The sequence below is a fragment of the Schistocerca serialis genome, chromosome 4 (genome assembly GCF_023864345.2).
Source record: "Schistocerca serialis cubense isolate TAMUIC-IGC-003099 chromosome 4, iqSchSeri2.2, whole genome shotgun sequence".
Classification (NCBI taxonomy): domain Eukaryota; kingdom Metazoa; phylum Arthropoda; class Insecta; order Orthoptera; family Acrididae; genus Schistocerca; species Schistocerca serialis.
Genome location: NC_064641.1, coordinates 304,878,400 through 304,892,655, shown reverse-complemented (window position 1 = coordinate 304,892,655; position 14,256 = coordinate 304,878,400). Strand labels below are relative to the sequence as shown.

At 38.8% G+C, this 14,256-nt stretch overlaps 1 protein-coding gene across 1 annotated transcript in view; it reads right to left on the bottom strand.

The window, feature by feature from the left end:
* LOC126473694 (replication termination factor 2) overlaps window positions 1-14,256 on the bottom strand; it is a 64,107-nt gene that overhangs the window by 32,144 nt on the left and 17,707 nt on the right. The window contains exons 2-3 of the mRNA XM_050100933.1: window positions 10,697-10,876; window positions 8,620-8,832 (exon numbers count right to left, since the gene is read on the bottom strand). Coding sequence (XP_049956890.1) covers window positions 8,620-8,832; window positions 10,697-10,876 — 393 coding nt within the window. The remainder of the gene's footprint in view (window positions 1-8,619; window positions 8,833-10,696; window positions 10,877-14,256) is intronic.

Here is a 14,256-nt window from a genome sequence, read left to right as displayed (position 1 = left end):
TGCAATCATGAATCCTTCCGTCTCACTGTATATATTGCCTTTTCTTAGCCATGTGTTGGATGCATCTTAATCGATGTGTGGCTGTGTAAGATGATACGGGTGGTTGCCATGTAGTGTTTTCTTTTTCCAATTTACTTTCTTCATATCTATTGATGTTATGTGATCTAAAGGGTTGTAGAAGTGGTTATGAAATTGCAGTGGTGTAGCCGATGTATTTATATGAGTGATTGCTTTGTGTAATTTGCTAGTTTCTGATCGTTCTAGAAAGAATTTTCTTCAATTGCCTACCTGTCCATAATGTAGGTTTTTTATGTCAATAAATCCCCTTCCTCCTTCCTTTCTGCTTAATGTGAATCTTTCTGTTGCTGAATGTATGTGATGTATTCTATATTTGTGGCATTGTGATCGTGTAAGTGTATTGCGTGCTTCTAGGTCTGTGTTACTCCATTTCACTACTCCAAATGAGTAGGTCAATATTGGTATAGCATAAGTATTTATAGCTTTTGTCTTGTTTCTTGCTGTCAATTCTGTTTTCAGTATTTTTGTTAGTCTTTGTCTATATTTTTCTATTAGTTCTTCTTTAATATTTGTATTATCTATTCCTATTTTTTGTCTGTATCCTAGATATTTGTAGGCATCTGTTTTTTCCATCGCTTCTATGGAGTCACTGTGGTTATTCAATATGTAATCTTCTTGTTTAGTGTGTTTTCCCTTGACTATGCTATTTTTCTTACATTTGTCTGTTCCAAAAGCCATATTTATATCATTGCTGAATACTTCTGTTATCTTTAGTAATTGGTTGAGTTGTTGATTGGTTGCTGCCAGTAGTTTTAGATCATCCATGTATAGCAAATGTGTGATTTTGTGTGGGTATGTTCCAGTAATATTATATCCATAATTTGTATTATTTAGCATGTTGGATAGTGGGTTCAGAGCAAGACAGAACCAGAAAGGACTTAATGAGTCTCTTTGGTATATTCCACGCTTAATCTGTATTGGCTGTGATGTGATATTATCTGAATTTGTTTGGATATTAAGTGTGGTTTTCCAGTTTTTCATTACTATGTTTAGGAACTGTATCAATTTAGGATCTACTTTGTATATTTCCAATATCTGTAGTAACCATGAGTGGGGTACACTATCAAAAGCTTTTTGGTAATCAATGTATGCATAGTGTAGCGACCTTTGTTTAGTTTTAGCTTGATATGTCACCTCTGCATCTATTATCAGTTGCTCTTTACATCCTCGTGCTCCTTTGCAGCAGCCTTTTTGTTCTTCATTTATAATTTTGTTCTGTGTTGTATGTGTCATTAATTTCTGTGTAATGACTGAAGTTAATATTTTGTAGATTATTGGTAGGCATGTTATGGGGCGATATTTAGGTGGGTTTGCTGTGTCTGCTTGATCTTTAGGTTTCAGATAAGTTATTCCTTTATTATTATTATTATTATCTGAAATAACACAATCCGAATGACAAACTTTAGTTGTGGCATTTACGTTTGTAAAAAAGTTTCCATTTTTCCCCCTTAAACTACATGAAGTATGTGGAGAAATTTTGCATTGACTATTGTCATGCAGAAAGTAACAAGCAGAAAAAGTAGGTCAATTCTAGTGTCCGATTCCACTAGTCAGCTTTGAGCAATGACGTCATACCAAAGGCAGAGACGCTACATAGAGGCAATCTTTGAAAGAAACTGATCGTATCGGTAAACAAACGATTGAAGTGTATGATAAAATTACAAACACAGTTCAAGCGATTAATTACTTAGTCACAAGTTATACAGACAAGAATTAAAAGTAACTAAAATAAATACGAACAGAAAAAGAGAAGTATACATGTCTGAAATAAATTATTGTCGTAATGTATGGGAGTACGAAAAACACAGAGGTCCTTTAAGTCCCGTACAGTATAGCACATGACGAAGTTATAATATTATGAACCGACGTTAACTTTTAATACTACTTGTTAAATCTAACGGGAGGAGTATACAAGTAACGAAAATTGACAAAAAGTCTAACAAATAGTGGAATTGGTAACTGGAACTGACCTATACAGGTTCATTCTGGTAACCGATTGCAACCATTCTATGGTTCGTTATTTATATCATTTCAATAATAGTAAGTGCACTATGAAAAAGAGTGCACTATGAAAAAGAGAAAAATCTGGAAGCTGTTAACACAGTATTTAATAGTTTTTCGCAGTGGTTCTGAGATCAATAAGAAATCTAGAAATCCTACAAAAACATACCGTAGTCCACACATTTACTGCAAAAATGTCGACTATTATGAACCATCGAATAGTTGGAACTGGTAACTAGAATTGACCTCCTACATAGGCCAATTCTAGTTACCAATTCCAGCCATTCGATGATTCATTAATTATATAATTTTTTTCAGCACTGAAATGTAGGCTAATAGGATTTCTGCATTTGTAATTGCTCTCTGAACTACAGCAAAAAAAGTTACTAATATTAGAATTGATATCTAGAACTGACCTATATAGAAGGTCAGTTCTAGTTACCAATTCCAATTTTTGTTATACACCAAGTAGTTATAGAGAGCAATTACAAATGTAGAAATGTTATTACTTTTCAGTGCATACAACTGCAAAAATAATTTATGTGTATGAATCATGCAACAGTTTGAATCAGTAACTGGAATATACCTACATAGGCTAATTTTAGCTATTGATTCTAATGTCCTTTATTTTTTTTAGATATTTGTTTGCCATGTACTGGCTTTCTTTTAGAATTTAGTGTGTCGGTTGCTCCACATTTTATGCTACTGTTCTGTATTTGTTGTCATTCATTTAATTTTCCTGTTTTTCTGATACATTTTAGTTTCTCCCCGCCCAAAACTCCTACTTTCCTGCACTTCTCCCATTACATTCAATAATTAATATAAAATTAACACTATTTTATAGAAATATGACTTCACCATGCACTTTACTGTAATGCAATTTAAAAGTTCTCTGTGCTTTACTAGTCGCAGAAATTACAAGAATACTTCTTAGCAGACATGAAAATTCATTTCTAATTCTTGTTCTTAATTATTTTCGTTCCGATATAATACATGACTAAGTAAATAACTACGTGACTGTGATTATAATTTTATTGGGCGCTACATTTGTTTGTTTAAGAGTATGACAAGTGGTGTTCATAGATTGCCTATACGTAGTGTCTTTACCTTAGGTATGACGTAATTGCTCAAAGCCGACGGATGAAATCGGACACTAGAATTTGTGCAAAAAAGTTTCGGGAAAATCCGAAGCAATGGGTGTCAGGTATGGATGATCTTTCTTACTGCCCCCACCACCACAACACAAAGTATTGTGATTTCAGATTTATCTGTGTGTCAGATTAATAATTTTATTTTATTACCATGTGTACTGTCCTTGGAATTATTTAAGACCAATTATAAGTTCCCACCAGATTGGAGATATGTGATATAAGCATTTTTCAATGTGGAAGGTGTCAAATTAATTTTTTGTACTGTTCTTTGTAACTTTACTGCTTAAATAATTTCATGTCTGTTAAGCATTTGCCTCTCTTAACTTGTGAAAAAAATTCAAATCAAAAACTTAACACCTAAGTTATGGGCATTTATGTAGGTAAGTACCATTTTTCATTGGCATTATTGCAGAGCCCAGTTATTAAAATATCACTACATTTGAGATTCGATAAACAAAAAAAAAGTTTTAGTCTGAGAGCACAAAGGTTTTGCACAAATTCTTATGTTACAAATATAAGCAAATGTGTGAAGTTTCATGAAAATCTGAGATGATGGGTGACATGACATGATGTGATGTGCATGATTTGACGTGGAATGATCCTTAGATTAAAAGTCTGCTGATGTTATTCGTTAGCAACCAGTGAGTTCTTGTTTGGTTCACTACAAACACAGACAAACTGTGCAATTAGATTAAGGAGATATCACATCCGATAGTATTAGCAATCTAAGGAAGGTGTTGATGATTTAGAGCTATTGTCAACTGCATTCTCCTCTTTGGCTCGACTGGGACAGTGCTGGTAGCGTAAATGCTATGCTAAGAATAAATGTTATCAGACTTAATGAAAACTGTTACAGAATTGTTCAGAGAGTACTATACGCATATTTGACATTCTTCATCAAGTAAAATGGGTTCTGTGGCTAGTGACAGCAGTAAATAACATAGCTCACTCATTTGTTACATAGTTCAATTCTTAATTTCTTTGCGTGTTTTTGGTTCTTGCATTGTTTAATTCATAAATTTCGGGCGTATTATAGTATTTGAGAGTGTAGCATCGTGTTTTAGTACCCGAATAGTGTAATTTCGCTTAGTCTCCTTCCGCCGCCGAGCAGTGTCAGCAGTGCGCAAGTAGCAGCATTACTGCATTTACTAGGCAATCTTGTATTTTAATAACCGTTTAAATTTTGTCGATTTGTTTGCGCTCTCTGTAGATTAGTTCAGACGTTCTTTGCAAAACAGTTTTTAGCATGGATAGGGACTGCAACTGCTGTGTTCGGATGCAGGCTGAGTTGGCATCCCTTCGCTCCCAGCTTCAGGCAGTGTTGGCTTCGGTCACACAGCTTGAGGCTGTTGCCAATGGGCATCACTGTGGGGGTCCGGATGGGGGTTTGTCGGGGACGGCCAGCTCGTCCCACGCATCCTCTGATCGGACTAAGACTGTGGTTGCCCGGGATACTGCCCGCATTGAGGCTGATTCCTCACCTGTGGTAGAGTGGGAGGTCGTTTCAAGGTGTGGCAGGGGGCGAAAGACATTCCGGAGGGCTGAACAGAAGGCCTCTCCAGTTTGTCTGACGAACCGGTTTCAGGCTCTGTCTCAGGCTGATACTGATCTTCGGCCTGACATGGCTGCTTGTCCTGTTCCAGAGGTTGCCCCTCAGTCTGCAAGATCCGGGCAGTCGCAGAGGGTGGGCTTACTGGTAGTTGGGAGCTCCAACGTCAGGCGCGTAATGGGGCCCCTTAGGGAAATGGCAGCAAGAGAGGGGAAGAAAACCAATGTGCACTCCGTGTGCATACCGGGTGGAGTCATTCCAGATGTGGAAAGGGTCCTTCCGGATGCCATGAAGGGTACAGAGTGCACCCATCTGCAGGTGGTCGCTCATGTCGGCACCAATGATGTGTGTCGCTATGGATCGGAGGAAATCCTCTCTGGCTTCCGGCGGCTATCTGATTTGGTGAAGACTGCCAGTCTCGCTAGCGGGATGAAAGCAGAGCTCACCATCTGCAGCATCGTCGACAGGACTGACTGCGGACCTTTGGTACAGAGCCGAGTGGAGGGTCTGAATCAGAGGCTGAGACGGTTCTGCGACCGTGTGGGCTGCAGATTCCTCGACTTGCGCCATAGGGTGGTGGGGTTTCGGGTTCCGCTGGATAGGTCAGGAGTCCACTACACGCAACAAGCGGCTACACGGGTAGCAGGGGTTGTGTGGCGTGGGCTGGGCGGTTTTTTAGGTTAGATGGCCTTGGGCAAGTACAGAAAGGGCAACAGCCTCAACGGGTGCGGGGCAAAGTCAGGACATGCGGGGACCAAGCAGCAATCGGTATTGTAATTGTCAACTGTCGAAGCTGCGTTGGTAAAGTACCGGAACTTCAAGCGCTGATAGAAAGCACCGAAGCTGAAATCGTTATAGGTACAGAAAGCTGGCTTAAGCCAGAGATAAATTCTGCCGAAATTTTTACAAAGGTACAGACGGTGTTTAGAAAGGATAGATTGCATGCAACCGGTGGTGGAGTGTTCATCGCTGTTAGTAGTAGTTTATCCTGTAGTGAAGTAGAAGTGGATAGTTCCTGTGAATTATTATGGGTGGAGGTTACACTAAACAACCGAACTAGGTTAATAATTGGCTCCTTTTACCGACCTCCCGACTCAGCAGCATTAGTGGCAGAACAACTGAGAGAAAATTTGGAATACATTGCACATAAATTTTCTCAGCATGTTATAGTCTTAGGTGGAGATTTCACTTTACCAGATATAGACTGGGACACTCAGATGTTTAGGACGGGTGGTAGGGACAGAGCATCGAGTGACATTATACTGAGTGCACTATCCGAAAATTACCTCGAGGAATTAAACAGAGAACCGACTCGTGGAGATAACATATTGGACCTACTGATAACAAACAGACCCGAACTTTTCGACTCTGTATGTACAGAACAGGGAATCAGTGATCATAAGGCCGTTGCAGCATCCCTGAATATGGAAGTTAATAGGAATATAAAAAAAGGGAGGAAGGTTTATCTGTTTAGCAAGAGTAATAGAAGGCAGATTTCAGACTACCTAACAGATCAAAACGAAAATTTCTGTTCCGACACTGACAATGTTGAGTGTTTATGGAAAAAGTTCAAGGCAATCGTAAAATGCGTTTTAGACAGGTACGTGCCGAGTAAAACTGTGAGGGACGGGAAAAACCCACCGTGGTACAACAACAAAGTTAGGAAACTACTGCAAAAGCAAAGAGAGCTCCACTCCAAGTTTAAACGCAGCCAAAACCTCTCAGACAAACAGAAGCTAAACGATGTCAAAGTTAGCGTAAGGAGGGCTATGCGTGAAGCGTTCATTGAATTCGAAAGTAAAATTCTATGTACCGACTTGACAGAAAATCCTAGGAAGTTCTGGTCTTACGTTAAATCAGTAAGTGGCTCGAAACAGCATATCCAGACACTACGGGATGATGATGGCATTGAAACAGAGGATGACACGCGTAAAGCTGAAATACTAAACACCTTTTTCCAAAGCTGTTTCACAGAGGAAGACCGCACTGCAGTTCCTTCTCTAAATCCTCGCACAAACGAGAAAATGGCTGACATCGAAATAAGTGTCCAAGGAATAGAAAAGCAACTGGAATCACTCAATAGAGGAAAGTCCACTGGACCTGACGGGATACCAATTCGATTCTACACAGAGTACGCGAAAGAACTTGCCCCCCTTCTAACAGCCGTGTACCGCAAGTCTCTAGAGGAACGGAGGGTTCCAAATGATTGGAAAAGAGCACAGATAGTCCCAGTCTTCAAGAAGGGTCGTCGAGCAGATGCGCAAAACTATAGACCTATATCTCTTACGTCGATCTCTTGTAGAATTTTAGAACATGTTTTTTGCTCGCGTATCATGTCATTTCTGGAAACCCAGAATCTACTATGTAGGAATCAACATGGATTCCGGAAACAGCGATCGTGTGAGACCCAACTCGCCTTATTTGTTCATGAGACCCAGAAAATATTAGATACAGGCTCCCAGGTAGAGGCTATTTTTCTTGACTTCCGGAAGGCGTTCGATACAGTTCCGCACTGTCGCCTGATAAACAAAGTAAGAGCCTACGGAATATCAGACCAGCTGTGTGGCTGGATTGAAGAGTTTTTAGCAAACAGAACACAGCATGTTGTTATCAACAGAGAGACGTCTACAGACGTTAAAGTAACCTCTGGCGTGCCACAGGGGAGTGTTATGGGACCATTGCTTTTCACAATATATATAAATGACTTAGTAGATAGTGTCGGAAGTTCCATGCGGCTTTTCGCGGATGATGCTGTAGTATACAGAGAAGTTGCTGCATTAGAAAATTGTAGCGAAATACAGGAAGATCTGCAGCGGATAGGCACTTGGTGCAGGGAGTGGCAACTGACCCTTAACATAGACAAATGTAATGTATTGCGAATACATAGAAAGAAGGATCCTTTATTGTATGATTATATGATAGCGGAACAAACACTGGTAGCAGTTACTTCTGTAAAATATCTGGGAGTATGCGTACGGAACGATTTGATTGGAATGATCATATAAAATTAATTGTTGGTAAGGCGGGTACCAGGTTGAGATTCATTGGGAGAGTGCTTAGAAAATGTAGTCCATCAACAAAGGAGGTGGCTTACAAAACACTCGTTCGACCTATACTTGAGTATTGCTCATCAGTGTGGGATCCGTACCAGGTCGGGTTGACGGAGGAGATAGAGAAGATCCAAAGAAGAGCGGCGCGTTTCGTCACCGGGTTATTTGGTAACCGTGATAGCGTTACGGAGATGTTTAATAAACTCAAGTGGCAGACTCTGCAAGAGAGGCGCTCTGCATCGCGGTGTAGCTTGCTCGCCAGGTTTCGAGAGGGTGCGTTTCTGGATGAGGTATCGAATATATTGCTTCCCCCTACTTATACTTCCCGAGGAGATCACGAATGTAAAATTAGAGAGATTAGAGCGCGCACGGAGGCTTTCAGGCAGTCGTTCTTCCCGCGAACCATACGCGACTGGAACAGGAAAGGGAGGTAATGACAGTGGCACGTAAAGTGCCCTCCGCCACACACCGTTGGGTGGCTTGCGGAGTATCAATGTAGATGTAGATGTAGATGTAGTTTCTAGAGATACAGTACATAGAAGTAAATCTAGAACCAAACAATCAGAATGAATATTTAGTGTTACTTTTCATACAGTCATTTGTAATCTGCTACAAATGAGTAGTACAAACATTTTGAACTGCACTTCACACTTAAATGCATGTAGTTATACTTTCCTTTAATACTAGTAAAGCAATCTTAAACACTGAAACATAACAAAATGGCTACTCATACTAGTTGCATAATCAACGACTGTTATCAAACATTATTTTATGGCAAGATGATAGTTACCTTGTGACATGTTTGTGTTTTCACTAACTTCAAAGCTCTTTCCGAGAACACACATCCACAATTCCACAGGAAAACAAATCTGAATTTACCATTCATCTCAAGACCAATAACAGGGCAGATGTAAGGTGCTGTTTGACGATCAACATATGCATCTCCTTTCTCAGCGGATCGAGCATATGATGGGTTATTAGTCAGCTGAAGTTCTTTAACATCCTATGTTAAACAAACAAAGCTTCAGTCATAAATGTTGCACTCAGTGATAGTTTATCACTTTCACAATATATTTTTACAGCAGCTTACACATTACACTAACTCCAAGTACAAACACCCCCCCCCCCCCCCCAAAAAAAAAAAAATCTTTGTTTTCAAAATGAAAATTGAAAGCTATCATTACCCAACAAAGATAATTAACACTTATCACTTAAATATTTCAGGAAATGAACTATGATGCACCAAAAGAGAGGCCTCCCACCTCAACTTCTGAAGTGAAGTTTTCAGAATCAAATCCATCACATAAGAAGGAGCTTCTATAGTTCAAGAGATGAAAAACAACAAAGTAATGGGTGAAGAATGAATTGTCTTAGAATTGTCAAAACTGGCTCATGGAAAATTATTGCAGAGGTTAAAATGGAAAATGGAGAAATAAACAGCAAACAAACAAAAATCCAGAGAATTGGAGGTGAGCATTAATTCATACTTCACACAAGAAATGAGATTAAACTGATGTCAACAACTACCATGGAATACCACTGTTACAAGTTGCATACAAGATCATTTACAAAGTGCTACAAAATAGCCTACAGAAGCAGGTACACAACAAGATCAGGGAGTATCAACAAGGATTTCTTAAAGACAGGTCATGGGTGGAGCAGATCCTGTCTCTTAGTGCATAATCTGAGTCAGCATACAAATGATGATGATATTTGGTTTGTGGGGCACTCAACTGCATGGTTACCAGTGCCCATACAAATTCCCTATCTTTACACAGTGCCCATACAAATTCCCAAGCTTTACACAGTCCAGACTCGCCACTTCCACAAATGATGATGAAATGATGTGAACAACACAGCATACAAAGATCCATGCCCCATGTCACTGCGTTTGTAGGCTTAAAAAAAGGCATGTGGCTGTAGACAGAACATTCTATTTCAAATATTTGGATAGTTTGGTGAGGAATATAAAACAAGAAACAAAATTTTCAAACCTAATAAACACAAATTCTAAAGTTAAACTTTCATAACAGGGATCTGAAGTTTTCGATGTGTGAACAGGCATTAGATAAGGAGCATTGATTCCCCTTATTTTGTTTAATTGTGTTCTTGATAAGGTATATGAGAATGGGAAGAAGAATTCAGAAAGAATGTAGTACATGACCAGATGCAACTGAGCTGTTAAAGCAAGAATATAAGAATTCAATGTTTAGATTGTGCCAACAATCTTGCAATAGGCCCTACTGTCCAAAAACGTGGCAATGGCAACAACATAAAAATAAATCAATGTTTTGGAAAGGATTGCAAGAAAAACACGCCTTCAAATATATTACGTAAAAGCAGAATACATGCCAAATACGAAAGATGCTCAAAATTTCATGAAAACAGATTATGGAAAAATTAAGAGAATCAATAAACTTAAAAAATCCTAATGAGTTAATATATCCGAACAGCCATAATCAGGGGGCTAATAAACTCATAGCAAGGAAGATGAAAATGACCTTTCAGCTAACTAAAAATGTTGGAAGTATCTCGAAATCATCCCAAATGAGGTGAGTTGGGCCTGTAGCAGGGGTGAGTGATGCACAAGTATCCAAAAAGGTATTACAAGGAAATTGAGGACGAAGAGGTTGTCATCAGCAGAGAATCAGATGGAAAGATGGAGTCATTGAGGATTTTTGGATAATAGGTTACAGATATTGGACAGCTCTAGCAATGGACCAAGATAAATGACAGATTACTGTTTAAGAGCCTTCCAAGGCTCATGATGAGCTGTAGAGCCACTGAAAGAAGAAGAGGAAGAAGAAGAAGAAGAAGAAAAGTAATCTCTCTCTCATTACTGGTAATTGCTTGTTGTTTTTACTTACCTTCAGAGATTTTATATGTTTAGCACTTTCTGGAGCATTTGCTTTATCCAGTAACATTTCAATTACAGCGTCCTTGTTGTACAGTCTTCCATACCCACAAGCAACAATAGGAGGCTGAAGAGGCAGCTGTGTAATACTGCAATGTTGCCAACGAAAAGAAAGCTCAGAATTTTTGTCCTTCTGCAAAATCAATATGATAATAATGGTGAGTTTATAAACCAACTGTCAAGAATATAAATAAAATGGTTTCTCTGTGAATATCTAAGTGGCAGACTTTTTCAAATGACTTTTTGTTTACTATGGATCTCTTTTGTATTTATTACGGAAAAATAACATCATCTTTGATCTGCTAGTTACTCTACTACTGTCACTTACCTCATTTTCATTTCAAGTTGCGTGTTATAATATTTACTTAAGATAATGCCTGTAACATTCTCTGACAAATACACCATCTACATTTATATGTACATCTATACCGCTGCAAGTTATCATACGGTGTATGCTGGAGGGTACTTTGTGCACCAATGCCATTTCCCCCTTTTGTTGTCCCAGTTACAAATGAACTACAGGATAAATGATCACTCGTAAAATTCTGTGTGAGCTTGAATATCTCTAATTTTATCTTCAGGGCATTATCACAAGACGTATGTAGGAGGGAGCAATATATTGGCTGACTCGCCTAAATGCCTCTCTTGTAGTGCCTACCTCTGGGTGAGATGAATATCTCTATGACACTTTCATGCTTACTAAATGACCCGCTGATAAAACGCTGCTCAGACTAATGAGCAGTGTTTAACCTTCCGTTGGGCGCAGCTGTTCAAATTGATACACCTCAAAGTTTACTGTAAATTATTTGTCAACAAGTGGCAGCACTCACACCTACTTGCTAGTAGCTAGCCTTTTCCGAAAGCTTGTCATTGTTGTATGCTTCAGTGTCGATACGACTGCTCTGTTGTCGATATATGTGCTGATTGATCAGTTTGATACACTGCGCCCATTCGTGTTGCATTTCAACAATTCATTTCTCTGGTTATCAACATAACTTAGTAAGTAGTACAATGTTAATATACAATGTGTAATGCACTTATTTTCTTTTTGGACCATTTAATCATCAGTTAAGAATGTTTGAGTATCAGGTATCAAATTGATACACTGCACCTGACTGCGTTATTTTATAGGAATTTTACCATTTTAGGTGTGAGACACTTGATCATGGCAGGCTACAGTAAGACGTACAACCTCCTCAACCCAAATCATGTTGCAGAAATACAAAAAATGTTGTTCAAAGAGGATAATGATGAAGTTCAAGAGGATTTTGAAGATGAAGTAGACACAGATTGTGATGACACAGTTGAAGTTCGACAGGAAGATTCAGAAACAGAGGAAAACGAAAGTGAAAATGACAAGGAAGTACTTGAAGAAAGCCAGCATTATTATACTGGAAGGGACAAAGAGACAAAATGGAATAAAGTTCCGCCATCGCAGAGAGTACCTTTCAGGGCCCACAATATTATTCAAAAGTTACCTGGTCCTATAAGTGCGGCGAAAGCATTGAGAACGCCTTTGGAATGTTGGAATTGTCTCATAGGTAATGACATTTTGTCGATTATAGGTCTGTATACCAATTAGTATATTGAGAGCATAAAAGCTTCTTTTCAGCGAGAGTGAGACGTAAAACCTATAGATATTATTGAATTAAAAGCTTTCATTGGTCTTCTGTTTTTGGCTGGTGTTAACAAAAGTAACAGACAAAGCTTAGAAGATCTGTGGGGAAGTGATGGGGATGGAATTGAAAAATTTCATCTCGTTAGGAACATAAAACGTTTCAAATTCATCATGCGGTGCCTTAGATTTGACAATCGTGTGACTCGCGATGAAAGGAGAAAATTAGACAAGATAACAGCGATTCAGGAAATATTTTCTCTGTTTGTACAGAATCGCCAGAAATTTTACACCCTCGGAGAAAACGTTACAGTAGATGAGAAACTTGAAGGATTCCGTGGAAGGTGCAGTTTTCACCAATACATACCTAGCAAACCAAACAAATATGGAATTAAGATATACGCTCTTGGGGATTCCCAAGTATTTTATCTCTATAATCTGGAAATGTACGCTGGGCTGCAGCCAGAAGGATTGTACCACATTAGCAATAAACCTTCAGATGCTGTTCTCCGACTATGTGAACCAATTTGTCAGTCAGGTCGAAATGTGACAGCAGACAATTGGTTTACTAGTATTGGTTTGATAGAAGAGCTAAGAAGAAAAAATCTTTCTTTTGTTGGGACATGAAGAAAAACAAGTGTGAGATTCCTCTGGAGTTTGCTACCAGTAGAGGCAGGGCTGTCCATAGTTCACTTTCTGGCTTCAAGAAAGGCTGTACTCCAGTTTCCTACATTCCTAAAAAGGGGAAGTGTGTTATCTTGGCATCAAGTTTGCATGAAGATAATTCAGCAGATGCTAACACTGGAGATAAACAGAAGCCATTCATCGTAACATTTCACAATACCACCAAAGGTGGAGTTGACACTACGGATAAGTTGACCGCTTCATACAATGTAGCAAGAAATGTGTGCCGTTGGCCCATGGTCATATTTTTTGCAATGATCAATATGAGTGGAATCATTTCACAAGCAATTTACTATGGCAACAAAGAGAATTTTATCCGAAGAAAAGGATTCCTGAAGCAACTTTCACATGCGATAGTTCTACCTCACTTGGTTCGTAGATGCTTGGACACCTCAGGAATTCACAGAGATCTTCAACTGCGGCTACAACAATATAGACCAACATGTCAAGAAGAAGCAGAAGACACAAGCAGAAACGAAGAACAAGGGACTGGGATCAAGAGGAAAAGGTGTAATACCTACACAGAAAAAAAAGACTGACAAAATGTTGTTGCAAAATGTGTCAGAAGCCTATCTGTTTGATACATTGAACCTTTTTGCTCTGAATGCGGAAAAATTCCGCATTTGTTACCACAGTCAAAAAGTGACAATGAAACAAATGAATGATTTGTAATATCATTGTTGTTCTGCTCCAGTGTCATAATAGCCGTTCTGTAAAGATAATTGTCATTTGTAATGTGTTTTATTAGTGAAATATAATAAAGAAGCAAATGAAAAAGCGACGTTTTCATCATTTGTTACTGAAGCCCAACATTGACGATAAGAAATCTGAATGAAGAATATTTCTACTGCAGTTGTGCTCGTATGTCATCTTTGTCTTTCTTTAAATATATTTGGCACTTATAATATGTGTTGTGAACAGAATTTAATAAATGATCACGTGAATAAACGGTGTGATCAATTTGATACACCGTGCCCGATCTCGCTGTGACAAACACCGCGCCTGGCAGAAGGTTAATTACTGGTTGAATGAGGGTTTTGTAAGCTACTTCCCGAGGATTCTTGCCATGAATTTCAGTTTGGCATCTGCCTTACTTAGGACTTTTTATGTGGATGTTCCATTTTCTAGTACTCTGTATGCATACTCCCAAGGATTGGTCTGCAATTGTATGATCATACAATAAAGGGTCTTTCCATCCTCATATGCACAATATC